The sequence below is a fragment of the Phocoena phocoena genome, chromosome 19 (assembly GCF_963924675.1).
Source record: "Phocoena phocoena chromosome 19, mPhoPho1.1, whole genome shotgun sequence".
NCBI classification, from domain to species: domain Eukaryota; kingdom Metazoa; phylum Chordata; class Mammalia; order Artiodactyla; family Phocoenidae; genus Phocoena; species Phocoena phocoena.
In genome coordinates this window covers 8,018,614-8,035,112 of record NC_089237.1, presented here as the reverse complement: position 1 = coordinate 8,035,112, position 16,499 = coordinate 8,018,614, and the positions used below count along the sequence as shown (strand labels likewise).

The 16,499-nt window shown below is 55.0% G+C and overlaps 2 protein-coding genes across 2 annotated transcripts; both read left to right on the top strand.

Moving 5' to 3' along the window:
* The first annotated feature begins 1,225 nt into the window (after nt 1–1,225).
* LOC136138725 (alpha-N-acetylgalactosaminide alpha-2,6-sialyltransferase 2-like) lies at nt 1,226–15,602 on the top strand. The gene is made up of 9 exons (XM_065897549.1): nt 1,226–1,579; nt 5,058–5,118; nt 8,057–8,231; nt 8,873–9,041; nt 9,499–9,637; nt 11,133–11,236; nt 12,951–13,034; nt 14,333–14,432; nt 15,435–15,602. Exons 1-9 carry the CDS (start codon nt 1,455–1,457, stop codon nt 15,600–15,602), a joined length of 1,125 nt encoding a protein of 374 aa, XP_065753621.1. The 5' UTR covers nt 1,226–1,454.
* LOC136138316 (uncharacterized) lies at nt 12,108–12,851 on the top strand (the record flags this gene model as incomplete). The annotated part of the gene is made up of 1 exon (XM_065896980.1): nt 12,108–12,851. A coding segment is annotated over exon 1 (744 nt), but the record flags the coding sequence as incomplete, so codon positions are not given.
* Nucleotides 15,603–16,499: the final 897 nt, after the last annotated feature.

The window sequence follows — 16,499 nt, the reverse complement described above, 5'->3', positions numbered from 1 at the left end:
AATGTTTTATTTTTTGTTTGTTTTTTATGTATTATTTGTGTGAAAAGTATTATAAACCTATTACAGTACAGTACTATATAGCTGATTGTGTTAGTTGGGTACCTAGGCTAACTTCGTTGGACTTACGAAACAAACTGGACTTAGAACACACTCTCCGAACAGAACTTGTTTGTATGTAGGTGACTCGTTCGTACGTATGCAACAGTGATTCCCCTTCTTCATGAAGTAGGTGAGGCTGTCACGAGAGAGAGGGATAGGTTTGCAATTGGGGGGCTTAGAGATATGTTTGATGCTTTATCAATCACTGAAGAAATGGGAGAAGGTGCTGATCATGGGATAAGTAACAAGGACAGGGATTTTGGCAATTGAAAACCATAAAGATTAAAGGAAAAGACTCGAAACCATCAATTCTAAGTAGTGTCCATCAGCAGGGTGGCAAGGTGCATTTTTTTAAATTGTGAGAACTGAGCCTGAAGGACCCATTCCTGCCCGCGAGCAGAGGCTCCAGGAAGCTTTCTGGGAAGCTCTGCAAGTGCACAGATACCTGTTGCTGCACCCAGACCTGCTCCCATTCGTGAAGGACAGGGGAGAGCAGAAAGCCGGTAGAAACGGACAAGGTCCCTGTCATTGCAGGCTCTGATAGTTGGGGTGGGGGGGGAGTCTGGGGCATTTCACAGGTTTCCGAGGCCAGGACGTGGCCCACTGGAAAATACACTGTGTCACCTACTGTTCACTCCCTGGAAGGGCTCTGCTTCCAGAGCACTAGTGCCCGAGCTTCCCCAGCCCTTCCTGCTGACACCGGATCCCCTGCTACACCCTTCAGGTGTCAATGGACTGCTGAGATCTCCAGGTTGGCCTCGGTTTGTAACAGGAAGGCAGTGCGACTGAGGGCCCCAGCCGGTCACCAAATGAGGAGGACGAACAGCCTCAGCTCCCCCACCCATCCCAACCGGGCAGGCCCCCTACCTCACCCCCTCCAGCTCTACCCAGGGTCTGGGCTGTCGGTGTTCGCTCCTCCATCCTCGCCGCCCCTCCCATGGACCTCGGGCGTCGTCGGGAAGCCGCGAGCCGGGGGGCCCCCGAGGGCGCAGTGCGCAGCCCACGCGTCAGGTGGCAGCGTCTCCCCGCGCCCCGCAGCTCCCGGACCGCGCGCGCCCGCCCTTGAAGGTACCGGGAAGCGCCCTGCCCAACCACGGCTCGCGGTGTCCCCGGGCTGGGCGCCGGCGGGGCCACTGCAGTTCCCGGCGCCGGCGCTACATTCTCCCCCCCCACCCCCAGCCCCCGGGACCCGTCGCGCAGGCCCCGAGGGTGCGGCGGCGTCCGGAGGCTCGGCGCGGGCAGAACGGGGATAGGCGGGGAGGGGCCACAGAGTCCAGGCGTCCGGCCCGGCCCACCCGGGACTCTCCGCTCTGCCCGGGACTGCGGCCGACGGGGCGCCCGCGGGCCGGGGCTGCATGGGGCTCCCGCGCGTCCCTGTCTTCTGGCTGTTGCTCCTGTTCGCGGTTGTCTGCTTGGGGATCCTCGTCGCCCTGTACTCCTCGGCGGTGGAGTCGTACCCGGGGCCCCTGACCGGAGCCAGGTAGGGGCTGCCGCGCGGGACCTGTCTGGAGGGCGCAGGGGACGCGCGGGGCGCCCAGCTCAGGGCTGGGGCGCCCAGCTCAGGGCTGGGGCGCCCTCCGGGGTGGCTTGCCGCGGGCACTCGGGCTGCGGCCCTTTGTCCCCAGAGCCTCCACCCCGGCGTTAAACTCGTGCTGCCGGGGCCCCACAGCCTCTGCCGGGGTCGGAGAGGAGCTTCGCCCCTTGCGCACCGGCGATCCGCTCCCGACAACCTTACGCTTACTTCCCTCCGGCCCTGAGTAGAAACCCTTTCTATTGTCCAGATTTGGCTAGGACACCTGAATCTTTTAAAAACAGTCCCGTTTTTGCCACCCATTGTCCCTCGCTAACGTCACGTTTTTTTCAAGCTCTCCTTGGGAGCAGGAATCCAAGTCTCCCGGTTCCAACTTGGCCGGGCTCCTCAGCCGGGATGCGGCGGGTCGCCTCTCCCTCTAGCTGTGGTCCCCGCCCTCCCCGCGCCGGGCTCCCTTAACTCCCGGCTCTCTGCTCCGTTTATTTTGATAAGCACCGTCTGGGCGCAATCGGGCGCGATCGGCGAACTGGGGCCCATCCTGGGCTCCATCCAAGTTCCCGTCCCTGAGCCTCCTCCTGCGCTCCGCTCCCTTTCGCCGACCGTGGGCACCTTTCTTTCATTTGTGCCCCAGGGGGAGAAATCTGAGAGCCTGCCTTTGCTAGGTGATGGTTCCAGTTACTGAAGAAGCCTCAAAAGGATTTAGCTTTACTTCTGGAAGGTGGGCCAAGCTGTGCCCAGAGCCTGGATTTCTGAGGCCTGCGGGGCCTGTCTTTCCCTTCCCAGCACTTTCCCACCGGCACAGTCCTTACTAAACCTTGCTCCAGGAATAAGGCAATGAAATCAAAATTAGCGTCTGCTATCAGGAAACAAGGTCAGAAGCCACCCAAAGTTCCAAACAATATGAAACACCCTTGCCACTGATGATAAGTCCCGTCCCTTTAGAACAAAAGGTACTCTAACAGGCAATACCTGAAGTTATTTCATCTCCCTGGAGTCAGAAATTGCATAAGGAGGACGGAGAATATTGAGGGTATTAAGAAAGGGGATCCTTGTCAGTTTTATGTAAGGATGTTTTGAAACACACTTGAACATCTGTTGAAAGTAACTAATACCACTCTAAATATGAGGTTTGCTGAACATCCATCACACCTCAACAAAGCTTTTTTTAAAGATCTTTCATCTTTCAAAAACCTAGTACAACCCAAGAACCTGTCCATACCCTTGTTGTTTTGGTGATGTCTGTGCTGTAATTAAACCCCAGGGGCCAGGTCCAGACTAAGTCTCGGTAGGAGGTGGGTAAGCAGGGTGGCAGGTGGGATGGAAATCTGGGCGGGGACAGCAGGCTGTGCGACCTCCCCAACTGGAGACCAAAAACAGACCGACCTGGCTGGCTACAGTGGAGAGTCCAGGGAAGCAAGGCCCTGGGACCAGCCTACCACACCCGAGATGGGGCTCTCCTTGCAGGTTAGAGAGTGGAATCGGTTCAGGAATGTACTCACAGAAGAATCTGAATCAGTAGTTCCTGGGCTTGGATTTCTAGACTTGTTTTTTTCTGGAGGAGGCGGTGAGGATACTACAGGACGCCAGTTACCTGCCAGTTACCATCTACCGTGAACATTATTTTGTGAAAGAGAAGGCTATTTTAGGGCGAAGAATTCCTAAGAATATGATCTAAGTTGAGTAAATTTAGTTTTATGAAAAACTGCACAACATCGACCTCCTTTCTCCTCGGGCTGGTTAAATTTTCCATAGGGGTGCGGGTGAGCTGGGCTGGCCCCTTCCCCACTCCTTCCCAGCTCCCAGGCTGGTGTGTAAATGCCCATGGATTCCGGAGTGGGAGGGGCTGGGGGAAGTCTGTGAGCGTAAGGGGTGCTCTGGAGAGAGGAGCAGGCCTCCCTGAGGCTGGGGCAATTCAGAGCAGCAAAACTGGACTGGGGGGCTCCCCAGCCCCGCCCCACAACTCCGTCCCTTCTGTCTCTATTCCACCAATTCAGCAGTTCCTCCATCAGGTTCCAAGCCTGGTTGCGTGTTAGAATCACTGGGGAGGGAGCAAAAGCTCCCTAGGATTCTCGAAGGCCACCTAGGCTGAGCACCACAGTCCCAGTTCCTCAAAGACGAACTACAGGATTATGTGGGTGGCCCCTCTGGGGCACAAGGGACAGGTGGGGGAAGGGATCACCCTGCTTTTCCTGGCCTGCTCCTCCATGGTCTTTCACAAACCCGAAGGCAGGCTTTTTATGTAAGGTAACATAAATTCTGTGTTTGTAGGGCTTCCCTGGTGGCGCAGTGGTTTGGAGTCCGCCTGCAGATGCAGGGGACGCGGGTTCGTGCCCCGGTCCGGGAGGATCCCGCATGCCGCGGAGCGGCTGGGCCCGTGAGCCGTGGCCGCTGGGCCTGCGCGTCCGGAGCCTGTGCTCCGCGGCGGGAGAGGCCACAGCGGTGCGAGGCCTGTGTACCGAAAAAAAAAAAAAAAAAAAAAAAAAAAAAAAATTCTGTGTTTGCACCTCCCAACAGTTCAGGCAAGGGTTTACCGGGGCCCCTGCTGCAGTAGGGGGAAGCGAAAACAAGTAACAGGTTCCCTTGCTTGCTCCCTGGGGGAGGGAGGGGCGCGAGTTGGTTCCTTATACTGGGTGACAGTAGGAATGGGTCCAGGCGTTGGGCCAGAGGGGGTGCTTAGGTGCCCACCCCCTTGGTGGTACTACCTGTGCAGGTACATGTGCAGTGTCCTGCTTTTCCTCGACACGCTGCTTTTGCTGAGGTTTTCGTCTTTTTGTATCTTGTTCATCATTTGCACACGCACCCAGCTATTTTTAGTCCCTTATAAGTTTCTTTGCATTCTGTGGCTCGAGGGGTCGTTTGTCCACGTGCAAGCACTGCAGCAAAGGCCCCCAGGTCCCAGCCTGTCTCAATGTGATTATCTTCACACTTGTATGATTACCCCAGCTGAAGAGACACAGAGACTGAGGTTCCAAGAAGTTCAGTAGCTTCCAGAGATCCTGGGACACAAATCCACGGAGTCAGGCTTCAGACCCATGCCCTTCACCAGGTGAAGGGCGCCCAAGGCACCTGGGATCTAACACCTGTTTCTGGGGCCTTTTGGCAGGGAGACCCCACAGATGGTCACAATCCCAGGGGGCTGGCAATCTTTCCTATTTTATATTTTCATCTCTTAACCACCACCTCACTGTTCCTATACACTCCACATTTCAGCCGCTTGCCAAGGGGCTTCTTTATTTCTTGGTTTCTGGGTAGAGCATAATAATAGGACAGTATTTTGTGTGCCCAAAGAGAGAGGGATGGGCAAGAATCAGAGCACAGAAAAAACAATCAGACCCTGATGGAATGTCAGCCCCCAGAGCTAACAGAGCCAGACAGCAGGTTCCAGGGGCAGGTGAGATCCCTGCTTTACTTCTGCCTTCTCCCCCAGGAACATCACATCGTCTGGAACTTTCTTTGGACCCAAGGCATCGAATTCTACGACGAGAAAGGTACTGGGGCCAGCTACCCTGGGGCGGTTTCTCACATTCTCAAGTTAGCATTGGGGGGAAAAGGGGAAAGAGAAGCACAAATGAGAACATTCTCAGGAGCCTGATGGCGGGAGCACTCTGGAACCACCGCCCCCCCCCCACCGCCATTCCCCCAAAGGAAGCAGAGAACTGAGCAGCCAGCCAGTCAGGGCTCCTCAGACCTGACCACGGAGGTTCCCTGAACCCTAACAGCAGAGAAGGGTGACTCCATATTTACTCCTTGGGGTGTAGCCAGCTGAAAAGTTCTGGGAAGTCTCGATTTGTCTTTAAAAGTCCTGTGACCTTTACATTCTACTCCTCAAAATGTCTTTTTACTGTAAAAGTCACATTTAAACTGCTCACCATGAAGTAAACACCAAGCCCTGGGAAGACGTTTGAGCACTTCCAGGCCCTGCTCTATAACAGATCACGCTGACTGTGGCCTGAAAGGCCGTCTCAAGCGTTTTATGTGAGTTCTCTCACTTAAGCCTCATTGCAAGCCTGTGAGGCAGTTTTACAGATGAGTAAAATGAGGCGCAGAAAGGCTAAGGTCGCTCATGGAGAAGAGGTGGTACAGGGGTTCGAGCTTCTCATTCGACCCCAGAGCCTGGCTCTGAACCACTGAGCGATACGGCCACACCCCCTCTGCGTGCTGTAGTTGGGAGGGGTGATGACTGTGTAATTCTGGCTTGATTCCGGTTTAAGAGTTGTTTTTAATGCCCCAGAGACTGGAAATTGTTAACTGAAGCCTCAGGGAGCAAGATTTCACCCCATGCAAGACTTAGTGACCGCTGAGCGGTCAGAGACAGAGTAGGCAGCCCTGGGCAGATGATGGGGACCCCTTCCTGATAACAGAGGCCGGGTGGACACTTGGCCAGCGGGCTGAAGAGAGGCGTCGAGGGTCTTATAAGTGCTTGGTCATGTCACCTTTACTTTTCCTAAAGTCCTTTTCACCTTGAGCTGCTTGGTGCTAATTGACATATTTCCCCACCTCGTTTAAAAAAAGGATTTGAGGTGGCTTTCGGACACATATGACATGGCAAAAAAGAAGAGAATAAAATGAAGAAGCAGGTAAAGGAAAAATAAAGGGAGGAAAATTAGACAACGTCAGATAAGTGCATGAAAAATATGCCACAGGGTGTAAGAGATGGGCTATATATCCGGCTCTTAGCTTCCTAGTGGCCACGGCAAAGAAGGAAAGTTTGCCACCCTGTCCATGAGGTAAAAAGCAAGCCAGCTGCCCAAGGAAAGTGCAGCCTTTCCAGATACAGAGACCTGAAGATTTTTCTCTTGGAGCCTCGTAAAGAAGGCCCTGGAAAACATCCCTATGATAAACCGAATAGTAGTGAAATTAGCGCTGTCAGTTCGGCTTAATGCTTGCTTTGAAGACATGAATTTGTTCCATAAAGATTTGCTATATTAGTAAACAATATGAGCATAATCCAAATTCCGTGTGTTTTTAGTGATTTTGTCAGCAAGAACACTGGTAAATGCGGAAAACCACACTCAACCAAAGGGAGCCATGTAGGAATACACAAAAGGCATACACGCACACTTCAGATAGCCATCCGCTTCATCGCATACATTATAACCAGCTTTCCACCACTTCACGAAAACTCCCAAGCTGCCACCCTTCCGACACCCACATCCCCAAGCAAATGTCAAGTCTTTTCCAAGGTCAAGTGCCATATTTTTAGTAGTACTTATATATTTCTTAACCAGCGAATGTATGTAAAACTGCTCCTATCTTACCCACGTTCTTATTTTATGCATCACTGATCAAGTTTTTGAGTGTTGCGCTGCTAATCCCTTTCCCCCAAAGCCCTGTGGTTTTGGTTGCACGATTCTGCATAATGATTTTTAGGCACTCATATGTCACATAAGAGCAGAAATGACTGTACAGCTCTTTCCTGCATTGTCCTTTGATCAAACCAACAAAGAGCCCCCTTCAGTGGGAAGAACAGCTCCACCCAAGCCGAGGCTGTTCAGGATTCTGACATGGGGGCTGCAGGCAGATGGAGCTGAGGTCTTTTTGGTACACTGCCCTCCTTCAAGGTCGCTGTGTGCAGAGGCCCTCGAGGGCTTTCTATGGCAGCTGGAACAAATTACCACAAACTGGGTGGCTTAAAACAAGAGAAATGGATTCTCTCACAGTTCTAGAGGGCAGATGTCTGAAATCAAGGTGTCAGCAGGGCCAGCCTCCCTCTGAAGGCTCTAGGGAAGAATCCCTCCTGGCCTCTTCCGGCATCTGGAGGCTCCAGGTGTTTCTTGGCTTGTAGCTGCATCACTCAATCTCTGCCCCCATCAGCACATGCCTTCTTATGAGGATACCAGTCATTGAATTTAGGGCCCACCTTAATACAGTATGACCTCATCTTACTAATTACACCTGCAAAGACCCTATTTCCAAATAAGGTCACATTCTGAGGTTCCAGGCAGACATGAATTGGGGGAGGGGACACTCTTCAATTCAGTATAGGCACCGACCGGCAGAAACATGTCATAAGTCTTCCCAGCAGCCTGTTCCACGTGAATCCTACGGCAAGGACTGCCAGAGCTAGGATTTGGATCCAGGCTGACGGATTCCTAAGCCCAGGCTGGACCTCCTCCTCCACTACAGGGCAGGCAGGTCTTACCCATTTGTGGGAAAATGCCTCAAAGTTCCCCCCTAGTGTGAGGTGAAGTTGTAGGAGGCCAGAGCCATCAGGCCCCAGATGTGGCATCCAGGAGAAGGGCTGGGCAGGGTAAATCCAGAAAGCTCTCAGCCCCACTGGGCTGCTGCACTACAGGCCGCCTGGGCCTGCAGATCGGGGGGTTGCCCAAGTCTAGAGGGAGAAGGGCGGCGCTTCCCTCCCAGCCCTCCGGTGGCTCCTGCCCACCCCAACCCCCAGAAACAGCCCTCTTCTCTTCTCACCCACAGAACCTGCCCTGTCGACACCCACTTTATCTCGCCATTCAACGGCACCCTCACTTCCGGGATCTGTTTGATCTCTCCATTCCAGTGCTGCTGTCAGGGAACCTCTTCACCCAGGAGCTCTGGGACAGCCTGAGCCGGCACAAAGCCCCCTATGGCTGGCAGGGGCTCTCCAGCCAAGGTAGCCTGCAGCCCTCTGGCCTCAACTACTCCATTGTTCCTGCTTTTGGCCTTGGTGCCGGAATGGGCCTCTCCTCCCTCACAGCACCAAGATGTGGACCCCCTGCCTCTTCCTCCCAGGCGGGCCTCAGGGCTCAACACCCCTGCTGTGCGACTCCTGACTCCCTCCCCCCTCATCTCTATAAGCACCACAGTGTCCAGAAGAGGGGCCTGGTTGCCCCTGCAAGTGGCTCTCACCATCCTGGGGCTTCCCTGGTGTGAAAGATGCCAGTGCCCAGAGGTGGCCGAGGACAGCGGCTGTGGGGCCTCAAACAGCCTGTGGATGGTTGCTGCTGTGGGAAACCGCCCAGAGCCCCCTCCACGTTAAAGCTGCCCCCGCCCCACCATGCCTCCGATTATTTTCTTTGGGAATACACACGGTCCTGGGAGGACTGGTATGAGATCTTGAGATGATTGAGGGCACAGCCAAACCCCCTGCCCCACCACCCTCTTCCCACTGGCATTTCACTGTCCTCCACCCTCTGTGCCTCTGGAGAGGGGCTGGTGTCAGGCCTCGGGCAGGTGGGGAGCCAGGAAGTCTTGAGAAGGCCCCAATGACCCATGTGACCCCTCGTGGTGCCCCACCCTGTCCCACACCCACAGCCATCGCCTCCACCCTAAGCCTCCTGAATGGCTCTGAGAGCACCAGGCTGTTTGCTGTCTCCAGGGAGCTGCTTCCGGGCTGCATCCGGTGTGCCGTGGTGGGTAATGGAGGCATTCTGAATGGTTCCCGCCAGGGTCAGAACATTGATGCCCATGACTACGTGTTCAGGTATGTGGGGCAGGGGCCAGGGAGGAAGCAGGAGAGGAGCTGGGTGGAGAGCTGGTCCCCAGCCAGCCCCCCGGCGGCGGCGGGGGGGGGGGGGGGGGGGGGGTGCATCATAGGTGAGGGCATGGGCCAAGGCAGCAGTGGCCTCAGGCAGCTCAGCAGTTGTAACGGCAGACAGGCATTATGCAAACAAGCCCTGAAGATAAGCGAGGGTGTGGTCGGCTAAGGGGACCCAGGTGGAAGGAGCTGCCAGGGTCAGCTTGGTCCACTTCACAAGGCATCCCTTCAGGTCCCGAGTTGTGGGGATGGGGCTAGTGACCGGGCACTGGGGCTGCTGTGGGCAGAGGGAGTGACAGAACCCTGGGGATGGAACAGGGACAGGTGAGGCCCCCTGGGGATGGAAGTAAACACGCAGCATCCTGTAGCCACAAGCAGGCTGATGGGCCTCTGTTTGGACCAGACTCAATGGTGCTGTGATCAAAGGCTTTGAGAAGGACGTGGGCACCAAGACCTCCTTCTACGGTTTCACTGTAAACACAATGAAGAACTCCCTCATCTCCTACTCAAACCTGGGCTTCACCTCTGTGCCGCAGGGACAGGTGAGGCTGCCACTGACAGTCGGTGCCATTGTTTCCCAACCCGTGTCTGAGGGGTGGGCCACAGGGTTCCCAAGCCCCAGCCCAGTGCATAGAGAGGCTGTGCCAGGGTCTTGGGCCCACGCAATGGAGCCACTGAAGGGGCGGATCTGGGCAGGGGCGCCCTGTGGTTTCAGGTGGCTCAGGACAACTCTGGGGTGGAACACGAATGAATATTGACTGAAAGCTTATGGAATGCCAGGCACTTACAGAGGCCACGCCAGCCCTGTCTTACTGGTGAGGAGACTAAGGCTCAGGGCCCCTTCAGTCAGTAAAGCAGCGGCGGGGCTGGATTCAAATCCAGACTCCCCCGCACCCAGAGCTCAGGCTACACACAGTATTTACTGAGTGCCTCCCCCCTTCCCAGCACCGGATACAGGCATCACAGCAGCCCCTTTCCAGAGGGCGGTGTGTCCAAGGCCACCACCCAGCCAGAATCATCAAAATCCAGGCCCCTCTGACAGCAGTGCAGGGTTGTTTCCATCTCTCACGCTGCCCACTGGAAGAATGATGTGTGCCCTCCTGAGGGCTCACAGCAGACCGTGCGGGAAGCTGAGGCTCAGCCGAGCAATCGAGGAAAACACGCCCAGAGCCCCAGCTTCGGAGCAGAACTGGAATCTGAGTCTGTCTGCCGCTTCCAGGTTCTTTCAGCCACAGCTGGTGGCTGTAATAGTGCTTCGCTTCTAGAGCGGGCTGGTTACCACATGCAGCGGGGAGGTCCCAGTATAAGGGTTCTGGGATGCTCAGTAGGACTGGTTTGAGTTTCTAGACGCTTCCTCCTCTGACCAGGGAATTCAGGGGTGTCCTAGCCACAGTGTCTGTGCACCGAGGTCTCTTTCAGCTCGTGACAGAACAACATGGGACAGCTCCACTTCTGGTGTAGCCACAGAACCTGTAGGCATTATCTATAACTGCATGACAAACTACCCCCAAACCTAGTAGCTTTAAGCAACACACACCGATTATCTCACAGTTTTCACGGGTCAGGAACTCAGGAGCAGCTCAGCGGGGTCTCCTCAGGGTCCCCCAGCGGTCGCGGTCAGGACGGGCAGGGGCTGCAGTCCTCAGGCCTGCCTCTGGCCGGAGCTCAGATGGCTCCCTCACAGCCCTTGCTCCCCCAGAGTGAGCGATCCCAGAGAGCAAGGACGCTCCAGTGCCTTTTATGACCCACTTTCCAAGGTCACATACCCTTCCTTACTTCCACTTTTTCCTTTTGTTCATTAGTCACTAAGTCCAGCCCACACTCAAGGGGATGGCAATTAAGCGTCGCTTCTTGAAGGGAAGAGTATCGAAGGATTTGAGTACTGAAACCAGCAGGGTACCTGAAAGTGGGAATTGCAGGCGTAAGAGGGAAATGCTCCCGTCAGGGCAGACAGACTGGGCGGAGAGCGGTCCACTCTGAGCAGGATCTTGACGTGGTCTTGTTCCCACTGTGGCTGTTTCTCTGTCCCTCCGACAGGACCTGCGCTATATCTTCATCCCCTCAGACATCCGCGACTACATGATGCTAAGATCGGCCATTCTAGGTGTGCCTGTCCCTGAGGGCCCCGATAAAGGGGACAGGTGAGCAGCCAGGCAGGGGGCAGGGCATGGTAATGCTCCCAGGGTCCACTGTCGGATGGGAAAGGGGGGTGAAGGCGGCAAGAAAACCCCCGGGTTCAACAGAGCATTAGAAGATTAAGCTCTTTTCCTACCCTCAGGAAAGCCTAGGTAACGCTGCTGGTCCCCCAGGGACCCTCCTGACAAGGTGGGCTGTAGGTTCGAGGGGCTCCTTTCTGAGCAGGCAGGCCTGGCCCCTCAGCTTCGGGCTGCTGTCCCCGCAAACAACCCAGCCACCCAGCCAGTGGCAGCCGCAGGACCTGTCCAGCACATTGTGTCTGGAAACCAAGAGTGGGGGCCAGTATCCATTCCATTCCTCTTGGCGGGCACCCTCCCAAGACTGCCCATGAAATGGGAGAGCAGGCGATGTGAGCCCAGTGTCCGGCAAAGTGGGAACAAAGGGCCCTCTGTCTTTTCTCCCCCACCTTCCTGGGCAGCAGGCCTGTGTCCAGCTCTTTTGAACCATGTCCTGTCCTCATCTAAACCTCCTCCCTGTGGTGCTGAGACAACTTCTTGTCCCTGAGTCAGGTCCTTAGAAATCTGTGCCACCCCCGTGACAATGACCAGCCTCCCACCTCGGTGGCTCCAGGACATCTCACCCACCATGAAAGAGCAGCTTCTGAGGCCTCCTTGGGGGTTAAGCCCTCAGAGGCCAGGCCGGGCTCCACCAGCCCTGCCCTGTGCCCCACCCCCCCTCATGAATACCTAACAATCCGTTGCAAGAGCTCACAATGCTGCAGCTGGTCATGAGGGTGGGCTTTGTGATGCGGGGCAGGACTGGCTCTGGGGGGGCTGGCTCAAAGACATCGAGCAGACATAAGCCTCCGCAACACCAATGAGCTCCCCCTCCCACACCCCTAATCCGTCCCCCTCCCAGTCCCCCTCCCAGTCCCGATCCAACCACACCAACCAGCAGCCCTACGCCAGCGCCGGTGGCTCAGCCCCTTCCCCGTCCCCAACCCGGGGGTCTTCCTCCCGTCCCCCCTCTCAACCTGCCACCCCAAATGCCTCACAGCCCTCTTCCCAGTCTTCCTCCCTGACCCCTAGCCCTCATGTCCAGCCTCGAGGGTCTGCCCAAAACATCACTCCACCCGCCTCCAAATCTCCCTCCCAATCTGGCTTAAAATCTCTCTCTCGAAACTCTTCCCAAACTCCCCCTGTGCCCGGCGCTCAGTTCCCATCCTACAGCCCTGCACCCTCGGCCTCCTACATCGGGCCCATTCGGCGCATCCCGCCCTACATCGCCCCCTATGTGCCCCACTTCCTTAAGGAGCCCCCCTTCTTTCAGCCTCCCACCTCACCACTCCCCCAAAACCAGTGCTTCCCCTGCCCTTCCCAGAACCAAGAGCGCGCCCCCGCTGAGTCTCTCTACTTCCCTCTCCTCCCACCCCCTGCCCACCACCCGGTCAACTGCTCCTACCCGACCCCTCCCGCTCTGTTCACACCCCCCTCCTCTCTCACGTACACCCCGCCCTTGGAGGTCCTGGTGGGCGGGAAGCCGCACGTGGTCCCCACGGTGCTGCCCGCCACCTTCTACACCCCCTTTTCCCGCTACTACGTCCAGCCCCGCCCCTACCGGTCCACACACCACCACCGTCCTGGCACCCTTCCCCTCTCCTCACTCCCCAACGGGCCGTACGGGACCGGCCCCTCTGCCCACTTCTATCGTGGGTCCTAGGCCTCAGACCTATTTTGGACCAGAAGCCTCCGCCAGCAAATTCAAGCTACTCCATCCAGACTTCATCAGCTACCTGACAGAGAGGTAGGTAGGGGTAGGGGTGGTGCTGGGAAGAACTGCTTCACCCCCACCCCTGGCTCCACACCCACCGGCAGCACCGGCTTTATCCCCCCAAGGATTAAACCCACAGCGGGGCCATGTATGAGGATGCCGCAAGCACTTATACTGCCTCACTTACTACTTTGAGTATTATACCTTGATGGAGGTGGTGTCCTATCAGTCAAGGTAGATGGGAAATGGAGACGGAACTCATCAGGTTTCCTTACTAGGAAAGCTCAGAAAGCCTTAGGTTGGGCATGGGGGGACCACAGATGTGGGGCTGTATTGGGACTGCTAGAAGCCGAGTTGTCATCATTTGCAGGCCTGATCACAGCTCAAACACAGGAGACCACGGGAGGAGCCGGGGGAACACCTGCCTGCAGACCTCAAACCCCACCCCCCTCCTACCAGTGGTTCTCATCAGGGGGCAGGTCAACTGTCCTGGTCTGGAGACACTTTTGGTTGTCACTAGGAAAGCGTGTGTGCCACGAGTGGGCAGAAGCCAGGGCTGCTGCTGACCATCCTACAATGCACGAGACCTCAGCCCCTGCAACAAAGAACTATCTGTCCCTGAGTAACATTAGTGCTGCAGCTGAGAAGCCCCACTACAGCCCAGAGGCTAGCGTCCGAAGACACAGAGCAGGCCAGGGGTGGCAGGTGGGTCGGGGGGGCAAACTGAAGACCATTCAACAGAGGAAGACCAGGCTGAGAGGCTAGGTGATTTGCCTAGCAAAGCCTAGATGAGAATCCAGGGCTGAGGTCAAGCCCTGTGGTCACCATACTGTGGCCTCACTTTTGGACTGTTCTGGGTGTCTCTGAATGTGTGTACGTGTGCACACACACATGCATCACCTCACCGGTGCCTCCAGTCACAGGACCTGTGTGCTCTGTCCTCATACGTGGCTCCTGCTTGGCCAAAGTCTGGAGGTAGAAGCTTAGATCTCCGGCTAATTAACTAGGCCACCTGTGCCCTAGACACTGTGGTGCAGGAGGGTGTTGCAGAGAGGAAAGGTGAGTTAGACTGGATTCAGGCTTCTAGAGTAGGAGGAAGGGGAAGGCTCTCATCTGCAGTCCTTTGGGAGGACCTGCTCCTCTTTGTTATCTCAACCAAAGATTTTTGTGTATAGTTCATTTGGTCTTTTCCCAAATAGGGGATGGGTTCGGGTAGAAGGGCAGGAAATGTTTGCAGTTTTCCAACCAAATTGGTGTAATGGCACAACCATCAAGCTAGCTAGTGTGCAAGACCCAAAGTCCTGAGTTCTGATGGCTCTTTTTGATTCCAGGTTTCTGAAATCCAAGTGGATTAACACAAAATTCAGAGACCTATACATGCCTAGTACTGGAGCCCTCATGTTGCTGACAGCACTGCATACCTGTGATCAGGTAAGAGGTCTTCCCTCTCAGGAGCCCACAGCAGCAAAGTAGGTTTGAATGGAACCTAATTCGATCCATGATATTCCCTACATGAGGCCTGCTGGCCCAGATCTGGGACTCTGGGCCTCTATCCTGTGGGGGAAGGAGGCCCCAGCTGCAGGAGTGATCTTGGTCTCGGGAACAGGATGGCAGAAGTGGTCTTCAGGGTCCCTTATAGGACAGTGCCAGCCTTGAGTTCCCAATCACAGCCACCTTCCCCTGGGCTGGCTTCTTTCACCCCCTCTGCCCCAGGGCAGCTGCTCCATATGGTGTTTAAGGCACATTTTATCCAACTGCTCTTGTGAAAGCAAAATCTTCTCAACAAAAGTGGGCAGAGACATCTTTTTGAGAAGACATTCTAGAACTAAGGTGGGCAGCCAACCACACAAGGAATCTCTGAAATCACTGTATGAGACATTCTCGATGGGGTGGTGCCCACATGACGTGCGCGGAGACAGAGGTTGAGAAGCGGTTTTCAAGAAAAGGCAGTGACCAACACTGAAGCCAGCGCAAGAACTGAGGCCAGGCACCACTGGACTCTGGTCACCTTTTCCCCGTTTTAAACAGGAGTCTTCTTGTCTGCAGTCACCACTAGAATAGGAGGTAAGGGGCTTTTTGCCTCTATCTTGAGCACAGTAATCATCACAGCTTTGGTGTCACAGACCCAAGTTCAAAATCCAGCCCAGCTACTTACTAGTTTGTGATGGGGGACACATGTCTGGTTACCTTTCTAAGCCTGTTTCCCCATTTGTAAAATGGGGACAATATCTACCCAAGATGGTTGTAAGGCTGAGTGAGAAAATGTGCAGAAAGAGCACAGTTCAGGGTATTAACATGTGGGCGAGAACCGCTTATCCTCACCTTCACACAACACAAGGCAGCTAAGGAAGGGGGACATGGCTTCTAAATTCACGTCACTTTACACATAGTGGAAGCGCAATAAATGCTAACTCAGTGACTGTCCTCGTCCAGGTTAGTGCCTATGGATTCATCACAAGCAACTACCAGAAATTTTCTGACCACTATTTCGAACGAATAAAGAAGCCACTGATATTCTACGTGAACCATGATCTGTCCCTGGAAGCCACCCTGTGGAAGGACCTGCACAAGGCTGGCATCCTTTGGCTGTACCAGCGCTGACCCTGAAGCACCCAAGACCTTTGTGTTCTTGCACAGCTGAGGCCCTGGGCCCCTCAAGTGGCCAAAGCTGCCTTCTGGTCTTTTCGGCCTGAGAGGGGCTCCAACTGTCCTTGACCCTCCCCCCGCTTCTTCCCTACAGAGGACACCGAGTGGATGTGTGACTGTCACTGAAGCCTATTCTTTGTGGGACACCCCACCTTGTCCTCAGCTCATCTGGTCTGAGGCAGACATCCCAACCCTGGCCAAGAAAAAACGGACTGCTCTCTGCTGGATTTGTCTTTAAAACCGAAGATAACACTCTCAAGGTGAGACTGCCCCTCACCAGCGTGAGGCAGGCATCCTTCATAGCTGAGCGTTCCCAAGACAGCAGTGGCACGAGGTGACTAGGAGGTCAGTGGAGCGGCTCAGGGTCTCTCAGCTAACAAAGATCAAGCAGCAGTAGAAGCAAACGCACGCTTCTCAGCCCAAATCCTCCCACTAGCAAGTCCAGCTTCATGCAAACTCCAAAGCAGTTCAACTCAAGGCCATGTCGGAACAGCCTTTCTGAGAACAGGACCGACTCACTTCTGCCCCGATAAATGTGATTTGAAACTAGATAACTGCATAAATGGTGGATAACCATTGTGTCTGTGTGTGTTGGGGAAAGTAGTGTATCATGCAGGGTGTTTAGCACAAAGAATTCAGAATCCAAGAACCATGGGAATTTGATGGGAGTCAACCATGCAGAAGGTTACTGGCCCCTGATTAGAGAAAGTCCCATTGGAGATGTATTACCACGTTGTCACCAAAAGGACATTACTGGGTAATGAACCCTCATTATTGGACACTAAACGTCACGGCTTCAATAATTTGACTTGATATAGGCAGTTTTATTTTAGATTACATGGGCTTCTATTA

What these genes read in the sequence shown, in the direction of transcription:
- LOC136138725 (XM_065897549.1), top strand. Translation starts at nt 1,455, where the DNA reads ATGGGGCTCCCGCGCGTCCCTGTCTTCTGGCTGTTGCTCCTGTTCGCG. An exon ending in GGCCCCGATAAAGGGGACAG is followed by an intron (nt 11,237 to 12,950) that starts GTGAGCAGCCAG and finishes CGTGGGTCCTAG; the next exon opens with GCCTCAGACCTATTTTGGAC. An exon ending in ATCAGCTACCTGACAGAGAG is followed by an intron (nt 13,035 to 14,332) that starts GTAGGTAGGGGT and finishes TTTTGATTCCAG; the next exon opens with GTTTCTGAAATCCAAGTGGA.